Genomic DNA, 15122 nt, shown 5'->3' with positions numbered 1-15122 from the left:
GAGGCTGCACAGTAACTAGAATACGCACCTACCATTCCTCCAGTATGTTTCTTATAAACTGGCACAAAGCAACCCCCCTACTTTTCATCTTGAAAACTCAAGTTTTTCTGGGAGTTCTTTTTCAAAGGGCTCGATAACAAAAAATAAAGCATAAAGCCAGTTCCTGGTGTGTGTGTGTGTGTGTGTGTGTGTGTGTGTGTGTGTGTGTGTGTAGGGAGAGGGGGAAATGAGAGAGTGAGAGGGAGGGAGAGCACAGGACGCTTTTTATAATGGCCCGAAATGATGCGGGGTGGGGTGGGGTGTGTGTGTGTGTGTGAGAATAAGACGCCCTTAGTGATGCTGAGTGAACACCATCCTCACTGACCCTGGATGTCCCGAGCGAAACGACTCTGGGTTTGGACTCTTCACCTGGGTGAGCGGGATCTCTTGCCTCCCGCTTCCCGAACCTCTCTGCACTTCCAGCCGGGACCGGTGGTGTGGGAAACAGCCCGATTTCCCGTCTCTCCTGCAGGTCCGTGGGAGAGGAGGCAACCTCATCTCGGGAGGCATCCTCCAGGCCCAGACATTCATCTCTGTCCATTTCAAGGCCCGGAGCCTGAGCCGTATATAACCAAGTACTGCGCCTACCACGAAGGGCACGGTGGCTTTTCTGCGTGTTTTATTTACGAATCTTGAGAAAAATCTGGCTCTGGGGCTGCGATCAAGATCGTGATTTGAGACTGGTTCCGAAATTGGAGTTGAGGCTTCGTTTGGCAGGAAAGAGAGGAGGTGAGCGGGGTGTGGGCGCAGCTCTTGTGAGGATTACGGCGGAGGCTGTGGACCGCGGCGCCGCTCGCTGGGGCTGCAGCCATTGCACAACGAGCACCCCACATTCAACAGGAGGGACCGCGGGAGCGGACCTCTGAGCCCCCGCAGCCGCCGCAGCCCGTGCCCCCAGTGCCCCCCGCACCATGGCCAAGGAAGGCGTGGAAAAGGCGGAAGAGACGGAGCAAATGATCGAGAAGGAGACAGGCAAGGAGCCTGCGGAGGGCGGCGGCGGCTCGCACCGACTCGGGGACACCCAGGAGATGCGCGCTGTGGTGCTCTCCGGCTTCGGGGGGCTCAACAAGCTGCGAGTCTCCAGGAAGGCCATGCCCGAGCCGCAGGACGGCGAGCTCAAGATCCGCGTCAAAGCCTGGTCCAGTATCCGCGCCTTTCTCGCTTTCTCTCTGTGCGCGCTCGGTGCTCCCGGGAGGCGGCGGCGGAGCCTGGTGGGGCCGGGGGCCGGGGGACTCTGCCGCGGGCGCCCCACTCCATGCCCTGACCCTGGTCTCAGAGCCTCTTTGCGGCCCGCCGCTGATGCTGGGGAGGATGCTGAGAGGTGGCCCTTCTCCTCCCCAAGCCAGATCCAGGGGTGACCAGGGGAGACCGTGAGCTCCCGGGAGGGGACCCGAGGGTGGATGGTGGCATCCGGCACTCTGGGTCTTTCGCTGCGGGGGAAGCAGCCAGGATAGAGGGTTCGATGGTAACGTGGTTAAAAAAATGACAGTAACCGTCGGCTTTCTGTGCACCAGCCAGCGTTTTTAAGTTTTATGTGAGCATTCGCATTTAATACTTCCTGGGACCCAGTGAGTTAGTTGTCTTCAGCATCTCCCTTTACAGGTGCGGAAACCAGGGCTCAGAGAGAGTGATTTGCTCAAGATCATCCTGCCGCCGCTAAGTGCCACGGCCAGGGTTTGGTCACTGATCTTTGTCATCTCTATGTGACCTGCTGATGGGGCTGGGGACATGTGTCCTTCCTCCTGCCCCTGCACACTTCCCTCCTTGTGGCCTGGGATGGGAAAAGGAATTGGGCTAGGCTAGGGGAAAGGAACTAGGAAGCCAGAGTTAGGTACCAAGCGACTACGCTTGGTGGCGGCGGCGGCGGTGGTGTGTGTGTGTGGGGGGGGGGGGGGGGGTGGGCGGGGGGAGGGATTCAAGCCTGAAGCCTAAACCTCCCACTTCCCCCACTAGCATCTCTGCCTGTCTCTGAAAGTGGAAAATCCCAAGCCTGATTAATCTTCCCCGAACTCCCGCTCCTGTCTCGGATGGACTCATCAATCTGAGTGACCTTCCCTTCCCCACCCCTCCTGGGGGAACTTCCTCGGAACCACACCGATGCCAAGTGGTGTGTTTAAGACTCTCTGGCTGCTGTCACTGTAGGATCATTCCCTCGCAGTTCTGGGGGGAGGGCTCACCTGGAGTGTTTCCTGGACCCAACTGAGTTCCGTATGCAGCAGCCTGGGAAGCTCCTCAGGGGAACTTGCTGTTAGCAGTCAGATGGCCTATCCCTTCCCATCTATATATTTTCAATCCCACAACAGACACTGATTCTTAACACAGCAGTCAGCTCAATGGTTCCCAGAACCTGGGACCATATCTAAGGCAAAAAAAAAAAAAAAAAAAAAAGACAAGAAAAGAAAAAGGCAAAGGCAAAGGAGGTGCCCCTGCCTTGCTACTTTGAGAGCAGGTGCAGGTTTCCTTTGCCAGACTGGAAGGCAGCTGGTGAGAGAAGCAGGGACTGGTCTCTGGCTGGCTCTGCATATATGTAGCTGGTCATGCTTGACTCTAAACAGGACTCTTGGGCTGGGCCTCTCCCTGGGGAATTCAGAGCAAGGAAAGAGGCTTTTGCAAACTGGGACTCCTATATAGTTCTATTTTGTTAACTCTTGACTGGGCCAAACTGATTGATCCCTGAAGGCAGAGCTTACGTCTGACATTTTCACAGATAAATCCCCAGTGCGAGGCATAGTACATCCTAAATAAATTATCGATGAATGAATGGATCGAGAAAAAAATGTTTGGAGGGGGATTGTTGCATCATTACTTTTCTTTACGTGCTGATGGAAGAATGTCTGCCTATTAAGATTAAAATCATGTATATTGCTAATTCACCTTCCATTACTACCAATCAAAAATATTTTGTGTGTGTGTGTGTGTGTGTGTGTGTGTGTGTGTATGTGTCTACATAGGTGTAATTTATGACTATCCATCCAAATTGAGATTGGGTTCTAGGAATCTGTCTGAGTATGTATCCAGGGAATGAAAATGTTGAAGCTACTCTTTGAAGAAAAGGCTATCATCTATAGTGTCAATAGGTCTGGATTCTCTAGCCTTATGCTAAGTGCATAAATGCTGACAGGCGCTGAAGCATTTTGAGATAATAAATGTCAAGATGAAAGCTAGGAGATTGATTTTGCAAAGCTAGATACACAATCCTGTTCTTCATTAGAGCTGTATGCATGTGCGTGCATACACACACACACACACACACACACACACACACACACACACGGCAACCACTGCAGATCCTTCACCCCATTTGCTCAAAAAGCCAGCCAGGGCTGGGGGGCATTTGGAATGGAGTATTGCAAAGGCCCCAGATTCATTCCCATTTCACCAAGCTGGAAGCAGAGTTCATCTGTTTTGCAAGGGGGGATGGGAATAGGTTTGTGAAGATTGCCTGCTGGGCCCTTCCTCCTCCACTGGGCTGGGATTGGCTGGCCAAAGATGCCCATTGATTGTAAGTTTAGCCTTGAGAGCCAGGATGACTCATTCTGTATTTTTATGAATCAGTGGATGGCCTCCTGGATGAAGGTCCCCCTTTTATCTGCTATTTTTAATGGATAAGCGTTATGCCTCGGAATAAAGCATAATTCATCTGAACTAGTATTAAGACCAGGTATTCAGAATGAAGGTCCAAGTTGGTTTCTGTATAAATTTGATGGGAATGAAAGAGAAGGGGCGGGGGGAATACATATTATATCTCATTTACACCCTCTCACTTATGGCCCTCTGAGATAGGTATTCATGGTAGAGCAAATTGGGGCTTGGAGATGTTGGGTAATTTGCCAAAACACATCACACAGACAGTAGAGTTAGGATTTGAATCCTGTCTGTCTCTCCTTAAAACTCTGTTGTTTTCCTTTTATTCTATTTTGTCTCTCTCCATGGTAAAGCCACAAGAAATGTGATTTACTTCTCCAGCCCTCTGGCATGTAAGCTTGCTTTCCCTCTTTCTGTGAATATAGCTCCTTTGATCTTTTTATGTCTGGCTTAAGGGAATGCTCTGTGGCTGTTTCCAGAGTAAAATGGCTTTTCCTCTAAAGTAGAGACATGATGGTCAAATACAGCTCAAAAAGAACAAACTCAAGGAGGGGTAGGAGAGTTTTCTTTCTAAATTGTTACAAGAACATTAGCTCTGATGGGGAACTCATCTTATCAACCGTTCATTGAACAAGCTACATGGCAAGTGATTTAAGCAGCTAAACTGAAGAGGCACGATGCCTTTGGAGAAAGATGGGCCTGGATGGAAGGCAAAGCCCCACCACTTTCTATCTGTGGACCAATCTCTTAACTTCTCTGAGCTTTCCATGCCTCAACCGCAAAATGGGGATAATAAGATGAACTTCATGGTGTTGAGAGGATCAGATGCAGGAAAGAGACTGGCCCACAGTTGGCACTAAATGAACCGTAGCTACTGTTGTGGCTGTTGTCATTTTTATTGTCATAGCTATGTGTATATGACACGGTTCTTGGTGCCTTGATAACTTGGAGGCTATCATTTTAATCATGTATATAATTAGGCACTAACATGTCACATCTGCTTAATGATTATGAGTAAGACCTTCCTAGACACGAGTCCCAGCTCTGCCACTTGCTAATGGGATGTCTTAGGTCTGGAGAGCCTGAGACTGGGATGTTTTTTAAGTGGCTGATTGAGGGTGCTCGCAGGAGAATGGGAGCAAGAGGAGCAGGGCAGGGCAGGGCAGGGAAAGAAGTTACGTAAGGATTTAGTTTCAGCTGGATCCCATCAGGAGTTCCGGAGCATGACTTGTACCACAGAGCTAATCTGACCTAGAAGCAATGGGAGAAGCATTCTGTACCCCTACACTGCTCGTCCTTCCCACTTTCTTCAGTTAGTTTTGGACTGTGGGCTACTTCCTGAGTTAGGGCATGAAAACTTTCAAGCAGAGGTGGCTTCTGTCCAACTGAGGGCAGTCCCCCTTGGAAGTGGGGAAGCAGGGAAAGAGACTGCTCTGAGGAATCAACCAGCACTCCCAGCAGGTGGTAGATGGGTGCACTGCCTAGTAAAAGGGATGGGGTGAAGCACAGACAGCGTGCCCTCTACACTGATGGTTAACCTTGAACATGTTGCTTACTCCTCTAAACTTGAGTTTTCTATAAAATGGAGATAAACATAGCACCTGCCTTCATAGTGTTGTAATGGAGTCTAAATGAGATACTATGCATAAAGATCTTTCTGATGAAGCCTGGAAAATAGCAAGTGGTCAATAAATGATAGCGATTAATATTTAAACTATTATTTTTGGTTTCCATAGACACCGTGTATAGTTTATCATTCACACTGGGACTCTTCTGAAAAGGGCATTAAAATAATTGTTCTGGGACTACAGGAGCATGGTCCCTCCTAACTGATAAGGATCGGATCGAAGCCTTTGCTGTGAGCAGTCTTGTCACAGGAGAGCTTCTCTGGGGAAGGAGCTAGTAGAATCTGGGGCGGAGGGTCCCAGGTGGGGCTTCAGGAATGTTTTTAAGTGGCCATTAACAAGCCTTGTCTGGTTTGTGGCTCAAATTGGCTTGTGGTGGAAAGGCACTAATGGGTTGGGGACGTTTATTTTCCCAGACTGATTTACAGCAAGAGGCTTCATGAAACTGCTGGAATGAGACCAATTGGATGAAAAATGGTTCCAGCCAGTCATGGCTCCATTGGTTGATCTGAAAATGGGCTGAGGGCAGGCCACTCTAGAGGAAAGCCAACAGATTGATGGGATCCTATATATCATGAGGGTAAATTATATTAGAGATATGAGAAAGAACTAACATTTATCGAACCCTTGTTATGAGCCAGGAACTGAGTTGCCTGTAATATACTCTTTGTTTCATTTTATCCTAATGGCGACTCAACAAGATCGGTATTGCTATCTCCATTTTAAAGATGAGGAACTGTCATTCAGAGGCATGTCAAGATCACTGACTGGTAAGTGGAAGAGTGGCATGATAATCCAAGTTCTGCCTTGTTCCTGGATGCATTTGGGAGTTGGAAAATCAGAGAGATAGTGACAAAGGGAGGGGAGAGAGAGAGAGAGAGAGAGAGAGAGAGAGAGAGAGAGAGAGAGAGAGACCAAGAACACAGATAGACAGACAAAGACTGGAATCAGGAATACAGAGAGAGAAGTGTTAACTAATAAGACTCAAAATTGTAAAGTGCCATCTTGCCTCCACCCTCCAAATGAAATGTGTTTTGCCTGGCCAGCGAGGCTCAGTGGGTGAGCCTATGAGCCAGGAGGTCATGATTTGATTCCCTGTCAGGGCATATGCCCGGGTTGTGGGCTTTATCGCCAGTGTGGGGTGTGAAGGAGGCAGCCGATCAATGATTCTCTCTCATCATTGATGTTTCTTTCTCTCTCCCTCCCTCGCTGAAGTCAATAAATTTTTTAAAAAAGAAAACAATTAAAAAATATATGTTTCTGCATCACACCCACTTCCCCTCCCTCCATTTCTGAGGCATGGGATGTTCTTGGGACTCATCAAGGATCAAGTTGCCATGCCTGCTGACCCAGAATACCCATGCTCATTACACCCAGTCACCACTCCTGAGACCCAGTCACCACTCCTGAGACCCACTCGAGGCATTCGAGTTCTTCCTCTAACCCCTTTGCCTCAATTGGGCTATTGCTACACTGGCAACCTGAGCACAGGAAAACCCCAAACAACAGAGCATTAAACTGTCACTGATAGGTCAGTCCAAGGAAATGAAGCCAATATGATCTTCCCTGTGTTTATGAAATAAACAAATGGAGGGCGTGAGGTTAAGTGGCACAGATGTTTGTAAAACTGAGAAATTGCTTGGAGTGTGTCTAATACCCAAGCCAGGAGCCACGCTGGCACAGACATGGGAAGAAAGTGTTCTGAATCATTCTGTGTTGGATGGAGATGTCAGGATTTGACAGGAAAGGATGACTTCGCTGAGTCACACTGAGCCCCATTTGGTGATGGGAAGATGGAGATGCTACCTCAGGGTTCTTTCTTATTCATTGAAGTTTGCATGCTCCCTTTAACTCTGTCCTCACTGGTGAGGGCTGGGAATGGTCACAATGTCTGTTCTCCAGTCAATAAAGGGATGGATTTCTTGTCTCCCTGCAATTCAAAGACGAAAGGAAGCCCAGAATCAGTGATTCTTCTATTTCATCAAAAAGGAAAGTATAGAACATCTGACACAGAGTAGGTTCCCATAAATATCAGCCTGATCTTCATTATGAGGCATTAGATGGAAACCAAGGGCAGGTGGTTCATGATGGGCAAAGGGAATGATGACTGATGATCATGCTCACTCTACCCGCCACTTACAGCATCTTTGCAGGGACAGAGCTAATATTCTTGCCCATTTTTCATCTGACTCCCTCAACCCCATGAGCATATTATCCTTCCTTCCTAAAAGAGGACATTGGGACTCAGAGATGAGAGCAAGTAGTGAGAAGCTTCAACAGATCTGACTGCAGGCTCACTCTACCTCACCATGCCTGTGTGATCACAAGCAAATAACACTTTTGACTTGTCTGTATCATCACCTTGGTAATAATGCCCCCTTTTTGGCATTGTTTTTATTTTATTTTAATTTTTTAAATTAATTTCAGAGAGGAAGGGAGAGGGAGAAAGAGATAAAAAACAACAATGATGAGAGAGAATCATTAATTGGCTGCCTCTGGCACCCCCCCTCTCCCCACTGGGGATGGAGCCCACAACTGGGGCATGTGCCCTTGATTGGAATAGAACCTGGGACCCTTAAGTCCACAGGCCGACTCTCTACCCAGTGAGCCAAACCAGCAAGGGCATGGCTGGTTTGGCTCACTGGATAGAGAGTTGGCCTGTGGACTGAGGGTCCGTGAAAGTCCTGACTGAAGACTAGCTGAGAGTCCATGAAAGTCCTGACTGTTCCTTGCACACTGTACTGTAGGCGCTCAATAAAGGTTATTTTCCATCCTAAGTCACTTGAGCTGTAAAAGACAGAATGAGGACTTGATGCCATCCACTTAGTCCTTGTCCTCCCACCAAACTGCATAGGGTGCTGGCTTTTGAATTGCATTCCCAGGTTTGGGAATGAATTTGAACTGATCTATTGCTATCATCACACCAGCTGCCTGCATACCCACCAATGAGTGGCAACAGAGGTTTCTTTGATACCTGGGTGTCCATACATAGTCCAGCCTCTGGGCTTTGGTTCACTCTCATTCAAAGGAACCAAAAATCATGACTTTTTGGCACATCACTGACATTCAACACTGACAACAGAGCTCACCCAGGCATGGGAAAATAGCACCTCATGACCCCAAGTTCCTGGCACTTCTCATTCTTAATAGGGATCTTTTATGGCATCTTGGCATTTGTCATAGAAGAAAAAGTTCAATCTGAAACAAGAAGAGACTCTTCATAAGAAAGGGCAGCAGGAGTGTAATTTCAAATTAGTTTGATTCCTATGTGTGTGATCTCACACAGAAAACCAGCTGGAGTCATGGTATTAAAATGAGTAAATTTAATGTCTAAAGGCTCAGGAGACAAAAATAGATACTCCAGTCAAAGGGGCTATTTCATCACTGAATTGATATTTTCTTGATGAAAGCATGCAGTGAGCTTCTGACTTCAATTTCCTTCTGTGAGTGACTCTTGACCCTCTAGCCAAGCCTCATCCCCACCATTGGTCTAGAGTCATGAACCCCCTTGGCAAGTAAAAGCATTGGGTCCACTTCCTCCTGACGTCTCTAAACAGATGTAATCCCCAGAGCGTAGTGCAAGATAATTCTCTTCTGTGAGAGGAATGATAATGATTTTTTTTTTTTTGGACAAGACTATATACCCAAACTAGATTCAAATCTTGGCTCTGATAATATTAGCAATTATTAATTATACCCATACTCTGTGGATATAATAATGACTATGGGGCACAGTTTGTGTGTGTGTGTGACTATAAAATATAATGTATCTTAAGTAATTAGCAATGATGTTGGCACATTTAATATTTGTTGAATGAATGAAGATCTCTGTCACGTAGTATATGACCAATATATATTGATGGTGGAGAGAAGATGCAAAGAAATAGGACATTAGAAAATTCCTCTCTACTTCATAAAGTTTTCTCTTCAGACCCCATTTATCTCCCCCAAAGGGTATAAGACCTTAGCATCAAGAGACCCAGACATGGCCAGATGGCTCAGTTGGTTGTAGCATTGTCTTGTACATCACAAACATACAGGAGGCAACTGATCTATATTTCTCTCTCACATTGATGTCTCTCTCTTTCTCTCTCTCTCCTCCCTCTTCCTCTCTCACTAAAAATGTTAATAAAAACATATCCTCCGGTGAGGACTAAAAAAAAAAAAAAGAGAGAGAAGTGGCCCAGATCGAATGTCCTACTATACCATGATATAAGCAAGAAGATCCAGATGAATTCCTGAAAAAACAGAAGAGGAAAAAAAACCCAAATGCATTGTGCTCCTACTGTGTGCCAGAAACTGGGCCAAGCTTAGAGATATTTAAACAGAAGACCAATCACTTCTGTCCTGACTTATTTTTTCTTTATTTTGGCCTTCCACGATGCACTTGTTGCTGGAATTCTTGGCTCTCCTCTTTCTTTTCCTTCCATCTTTTTTTCTCTTTTCTCACCTTGCAAGTAAGCTTCAGGCGCCCCTACTGCAATGAGCTTCCTTCTTGGCACTAGAAAAGGTGGTGGCGTTTAGGTCCAGCTGCCTGGTGCAGGTGTAGCAAGACACAGTGCAAAGAGAATTTTTTTCTTCCAATTTTCATATATCAAGGCAGGAATCTGATTGGCCCTTTGTGAATCACATACCAGCCCCCTGATCTCTTTTTCTCTGGCCCAAGGGAATGAGGTGCTGTGATTGGACATGTGTGTCTCATGTCCTCCTACCCTGACCTAGAATGAGGCATCATGATTAATAGTCCCACCAGGAAAGCATGGTGTGTGTGTGTGTGTGTGTGTGTGTGTGTGTGTGTGTGTGTTGTGTTGGGGTGAGGGTAGATACTCCAAAAGGAAAGGAGGACAGTTACCAGAAGACAATACTAAGAAACAAACAGGACTGATAAAAAATGGTAACCATCATGGGGGATAAGGGTATGTCTTATTCACCAGAGAAAGTGAAGAATCAGAGAGGGGACTGGAGAAGACATCTCCATTCTCTACCCTAGGACCTTAATTTTTCAGCACAATGTTACTGAATAATACTAAACAACATGTATAATATTTTCAACTTTGAGGTCCATCATTTTTTCCAGTTGCAGAGGGTAGTTATAGCACCCCGGGAAGGGGTAGAAAATGCCTCGCACTATTGATAGAAAAAAATGCTCATTCTCTCATACCTTTAGATGAAAGCCGTAACAGGTGTTTTTTTAATCCTATTGATTGAATGTATTGGGGCGACAGTGGTTAACAAGATTATATAGGTTTCATGTGCACAATTCTACAACACATCATCTGTACACTGTGTTGTGTATTCACCACCCCAAGTCAAGTTTCCATCCATCACCATTTATCCCCCCTGTATCCTCCTCCAATCTTGGAAATTCCAGAAACATTCTCTGTTATCATTTAACTGATGAACGCCAAGCCTGGTGCTTGGTTAACAGCAGGCACTCAATAAATTTTTGGAGAATGGGTGAATGTGTTACTGACATTTCCCAAAACTTTAGCTGTACATTTCTGCAGAAGTTGCCATTTCACTTGTAAATATGGCTTTCTTAATACAAACAGTGGCCATTCTAAGCCAGTGTGTCTTCAAGCTTCCCTCTGTCATCTCAGCTTCCTCCGATAAGAGGCCTAAATCTCTCCAGCATGCTACGTTTTCAGGGAGATTTACTTTACACAGTCTGTTCTCTTGAATGTCCAAGTTCATCTCTAATAACTGCTTTCCCTGGGCTGGGAAATGTGGGTTTCTGACTTCTCAAGATGCTCTGTAATTTTCTCCTTATTGACATCGGCTCCATGGAGTGTGGGAGGCCAGGGCTCCTGAAGAGCACCCACTGTAGGGCCTCTGATGATTGTTATTCCAAGGGCACTTGCTTGTATACCTGGGAACTCCAGAGCCCACCAGTTGGCTATGAGAACAATGCTTACCTAAAAACATACTGTGCTAATCGTTTTGCAGTATATGAATATATCAAATCATTATGTTGTACACTTGAACCTAATGCAATGTCAATTATATCTTAAGCAAACTTGAAAATAAATACTTCAAACTCTTGGAGGGAGAACAATTTTAAAACAAGCCGTATGTCCATGACTCTGTCCCTACCTTTCTGTGTAGGTATCAGGACCCCCACCCTTCAATATCTCCCAATGGTTGCAAGGGTTTCCCAGGGGCTATTGCATGAGCGCTCCGAAGAGTTCTTCTGGTTCCCATTGATTCTGGCCCTTTCCTGTTGCCTGTTCTGCTCCTCCTACCACACACTGAAGCCATGAATGACTTTCCCACTTCCTCTCCACTCCAGGTTGGCCCTCTGCTTGGGCTCTGGTGCCCTTTCCACCCAACACAGATTGCAAAGCAATGTATATTTAATAGGCCTCCTTCTTAGGCTAATCAAATTAATAATAATGAAAGTCTTGGCATTAATTATTTATCATCATTATTATCATAATGACCTTTATCGAGTACTCTCTGTGTGCCACAAGTACTGAGTTAGGTGTTTTAGGGGAATTTCTATGATACCAACCTTTTACAGCTAAAGAAACAGGATCAAAGAGGTGAGGGAGCTTGTTAAAGACCACAAACTAATAAGGCAGAGAGCTGTGATATGACCCAGGGTTTGTCTCTCCTCTCCAGAGTCCACATCTTCCCTCACTGTACACCCACCTTTTACTGCTCTGCCCTAGACACAGCCCCTGGAGCTGGTGGGTGAACTGAGTCGTGGCAACTTCACACCCAGAGTCAAGCCTTTCTCTTGTTTTGCCACAGGCTTCTTCATCCAGGCATATATTCTCCACCTCACACTTAGGATGCGTTTTGGGTTTTTCCTTTCCCTAAGAAGGCTTACCTGCTCTTCATGCAAATAGATGTATATGATGGGGCAGCCTCACTGGCGGAGACAATCCAAATTCTACAGTGAATTCTGATGAGGCTTTCCAGCTGCACTCTACATAGCCCCTTGCCCTTCCTCCCAACACAGACACATTCGCTCCTTTAAATAGACTATCCATCAAGTTACAGACATCCTTTAAAAAAAAACAAGATCCCTTGTCTAAGATTAGAAAGAATTGCTTTTCACTTATCTATGCCACATCTAGTTCAATCAGCTAATGAGATGCTATTAAACCTGCAGTTCCTATGATTCATCTGAGCGACTTTGTGATTGGATCCTCTTTATCCTCCTGGCTAAACTTGCTAAAATTGTTCTGATCAGGGACCTTGTAATAAACTCTGACTCAACATTTGGCAGCCAGGACCGGAACCAGGGGTGTGTAAAGCGGCTAGCAACGTGCCCACCTTCCCGAAATGGTGCTTTCAGGTTTATCTGCCTTCAGATCCTGAGAACCTTCTCTGTCTGACCACAGAGGAGATGGCCTATACCTCTGGGACTGCTGCTTCATGGGAAAGAAAGCACAGGCAATTTTCACCCTCTCCTCTCCTGGGAGCCTCAACTGTCTCTGCCCTCAGCCAGCAACACTTATGAGAGACTCAGCTTCTTCCTTTTGCTCTTTTAACAATTTTTTCTTTTCCTATTTCCCCCCCTCCTGCTTCCACCTCTTGTGACCTTGATGTAGCTGGGCCTATTTGCTCTTGAATAGAAGCCCAACTTCCAACATACTTGAAAAGCACTGTCAAATTCTATTCGGTCCTTTAGAAAACACAAAAGCTGGATCCATTCATGCTGCGGAGGGAAACTTCTCAAAAATACACTTTCCTTTTGCATCTCCCCAGTGCCTCCTATTACCTCCACTGTCTCCCTGTGCTCTTCTAACTCTCCCAGACTCTCAACCCCTGCCCTGCCGCCTCTTTGTACCTCTGCTCACCTTTCACAACTATTCTTTTCTCATTCAGGAGTAAATCTTTGCTCTTCCCAAAGCAGGCCTTTGCTCTTCCTTCTCCCCCTTACCACTCGCAGCATACACACAAGGCTGCCAGCCAACCATGGCTGAGATAAGTTGGCAAGAAGAAAGAAGAAAAGAGCTTGAGCCACTCCTACATATGTTCCTCTTTACTCCTTTAGTGAAGGAACCATTGTTTGCAAGACTAGAATGTACTAAGCAGTGAACTCTGAACAATGGGTTTTAAAGCACTCTGCCTTGGGAGTTCCTCGTAGTGTATGGGGAAGAGACTAGGGTAGTGATTTGATGACTGCCTCTTTTGTAGGCTAATAAATGTAGATATTAGTTAACTGAAATGAAAAGTTCAGTCCCTCAGTCACACTAGTCACATTTCAAATGTTCTGTAACCAGGTATGGCTGGTGGGCGCCATGTTGGACGCACACACATACACATTTCCATCAGTGAAGTGTTCTATTAGGCAATGCTGCCTAGTCTTAACCCCATTTTTCCTATTGAAACAACTGTTTTACTCAATGCTTTTATCAGCAGCAATGACTTACAAGATAACTGTCATGTTATAGCAAAAATAGACTGTTTCTCTATGGGGACCCTGAGCCTCTGGGTCTCCAGTAAGAAGTCAAGCGTTGTCTGACACTATCTTTCCCCGCCGTGGAGAGGTGGGGTGAGGCTGGAGAGGTTGGGGAGCAAAGGACACACCATTCCTCAGTGATGCTTTCCTGTGGATGCTTCCTGCAAAGTGGGCCGACAGCTGCCCTCTCTGTGCTAACTCTGACCCGTGCACACCTCCTGTGGGGAACTGTCGTGCTATGTAGTCATTTGTTTGTCTCTGAACTCTTGGGAGGCAGAGTTGTCATTGTCACAGTTGTAACATTAGTGTCACGCCCCAAACTATGGAAGGTCTGCTGAATTTAAATGGAACTAGATCGAATGTTCTGCATAACCAATCACTGCCAGGCACCAATTTGAAGCCAATGACTTGGTCAACATCTAACATGGAGCATAGAAATTTTAACTTTTTTAGGAGCCTTCTTAGGACTAAATACCTGCTGTGTCCCAAGGAGAGGCTAAGAATATATAAATGGCTCTAGGCCAGTAATGGCGAACCTTTTGAGCTCGGCGTGTCAGAATTTTGAAAAACCCTAACTTAACTCTGGTGCCGTGTCACATATAGAAACTTTTTGATATTTGCAACCATAGTAAAAAAAGATTTATATTTTTGATATTTATTTTATATACTTAAATGCCATTTAACAAAGAAAAATCAACCAAAAAAATGAGTTGTCATAGGTTTGCCATCACTGCTCTAGGCCCCCAAATCAAGGGGGTCAGCTTGGTATCAAGGAGAACCTGTTTCGGGCCCATCTGTACCATGCTTTTCAGTTTCTGTTGAAAACTGGCTGGTGATATTCAGATTCTCAATCTATTTCTTTGGCCACTTTGTTCCATGTTTGAAATACTACTGAAGGGTGTTTTGAATACTAATTCAAACCTATGATCTGAATCTATTTCCTCTCCTGGAGGGAACAAAAGAGGCTTGTACAACTAGAACTATTAGCCCTCACCATCAGCCCAGATTTCATGGATAAAGGGATCCAGGTGGGGCAATAATAAGCATTTACTTAATAAATAAAGTGGTAGGTGACACAAACAGTGACCATGTCAGAGAACTTCCAGACACTGAGGGGACCAGTATGACAACCCATGGAGCAGCCAGGGTCTGAGTATTTAGAACACACTCCAATCTCGGATGGAGCGCAGGTGACCTCTCGCCTGAGGTCCATCCAGGACAATTCTGGCTGTTCTCAAATGACAGATGCCATTGGGGATTTGCAAAAAAGGTGTCCTTGCTTTAGACAATGAGTAGCAGATTTGTATCAGTCTATTCTCACAGTCTTGAGATAACAAAACAGGTGTTTAAACAAACCCAAAAGGAAAAAACAGGAAAAGAGTTGGGAACAAAGTCTTTTAAGATCAATGCCTATTGCCTTAGGCATTTTCAAGTTATCAGCTGAGATGAACAAACAAAAA

General features: G+C 45.7%; 1 protein-coding gene across 1 annotated transcript in view; it reads left to right on the top strand.

Annotated features, from left to right (window-relative positions):
• The first annotated feature begins 827 nt into the window (after positions 1 to 827).
• Positions 828 to 15122, top strand: part of VAT1L (vesicle amine transport 1 like) — a 145691-nt gene continuing 131396 nt past the window's right edge. The window contains exon 1 of the mRNA XM_059667384.1: positions 828 to 1177. Coding sequence (XP_059523367.1) covers positions 951 to 1177 — 227 coding nt within the window. The 5' untranslated portion in view covers positions 828 to 950. The remainder of the gene's footprint in view (positions 1178 to 15122) is intronic.

The sequence above is a fragment of the Myotis daubentonii genome, chromosome 15 (genome assembly GCF_963259705.1).
Source record: "Myotis daubentonii chromosome 15, mMyoDau2.1, whole genome shotgun sequence".
NCBI lineage: Eukaryota > Metazoa > Chordata > Mammalia > Chiroptera > Vespertilionidae > Myotis > Myotis daubentonii.
This window is presented reverse-complemented; position numbering and strand designations above follow the sequence as displayed.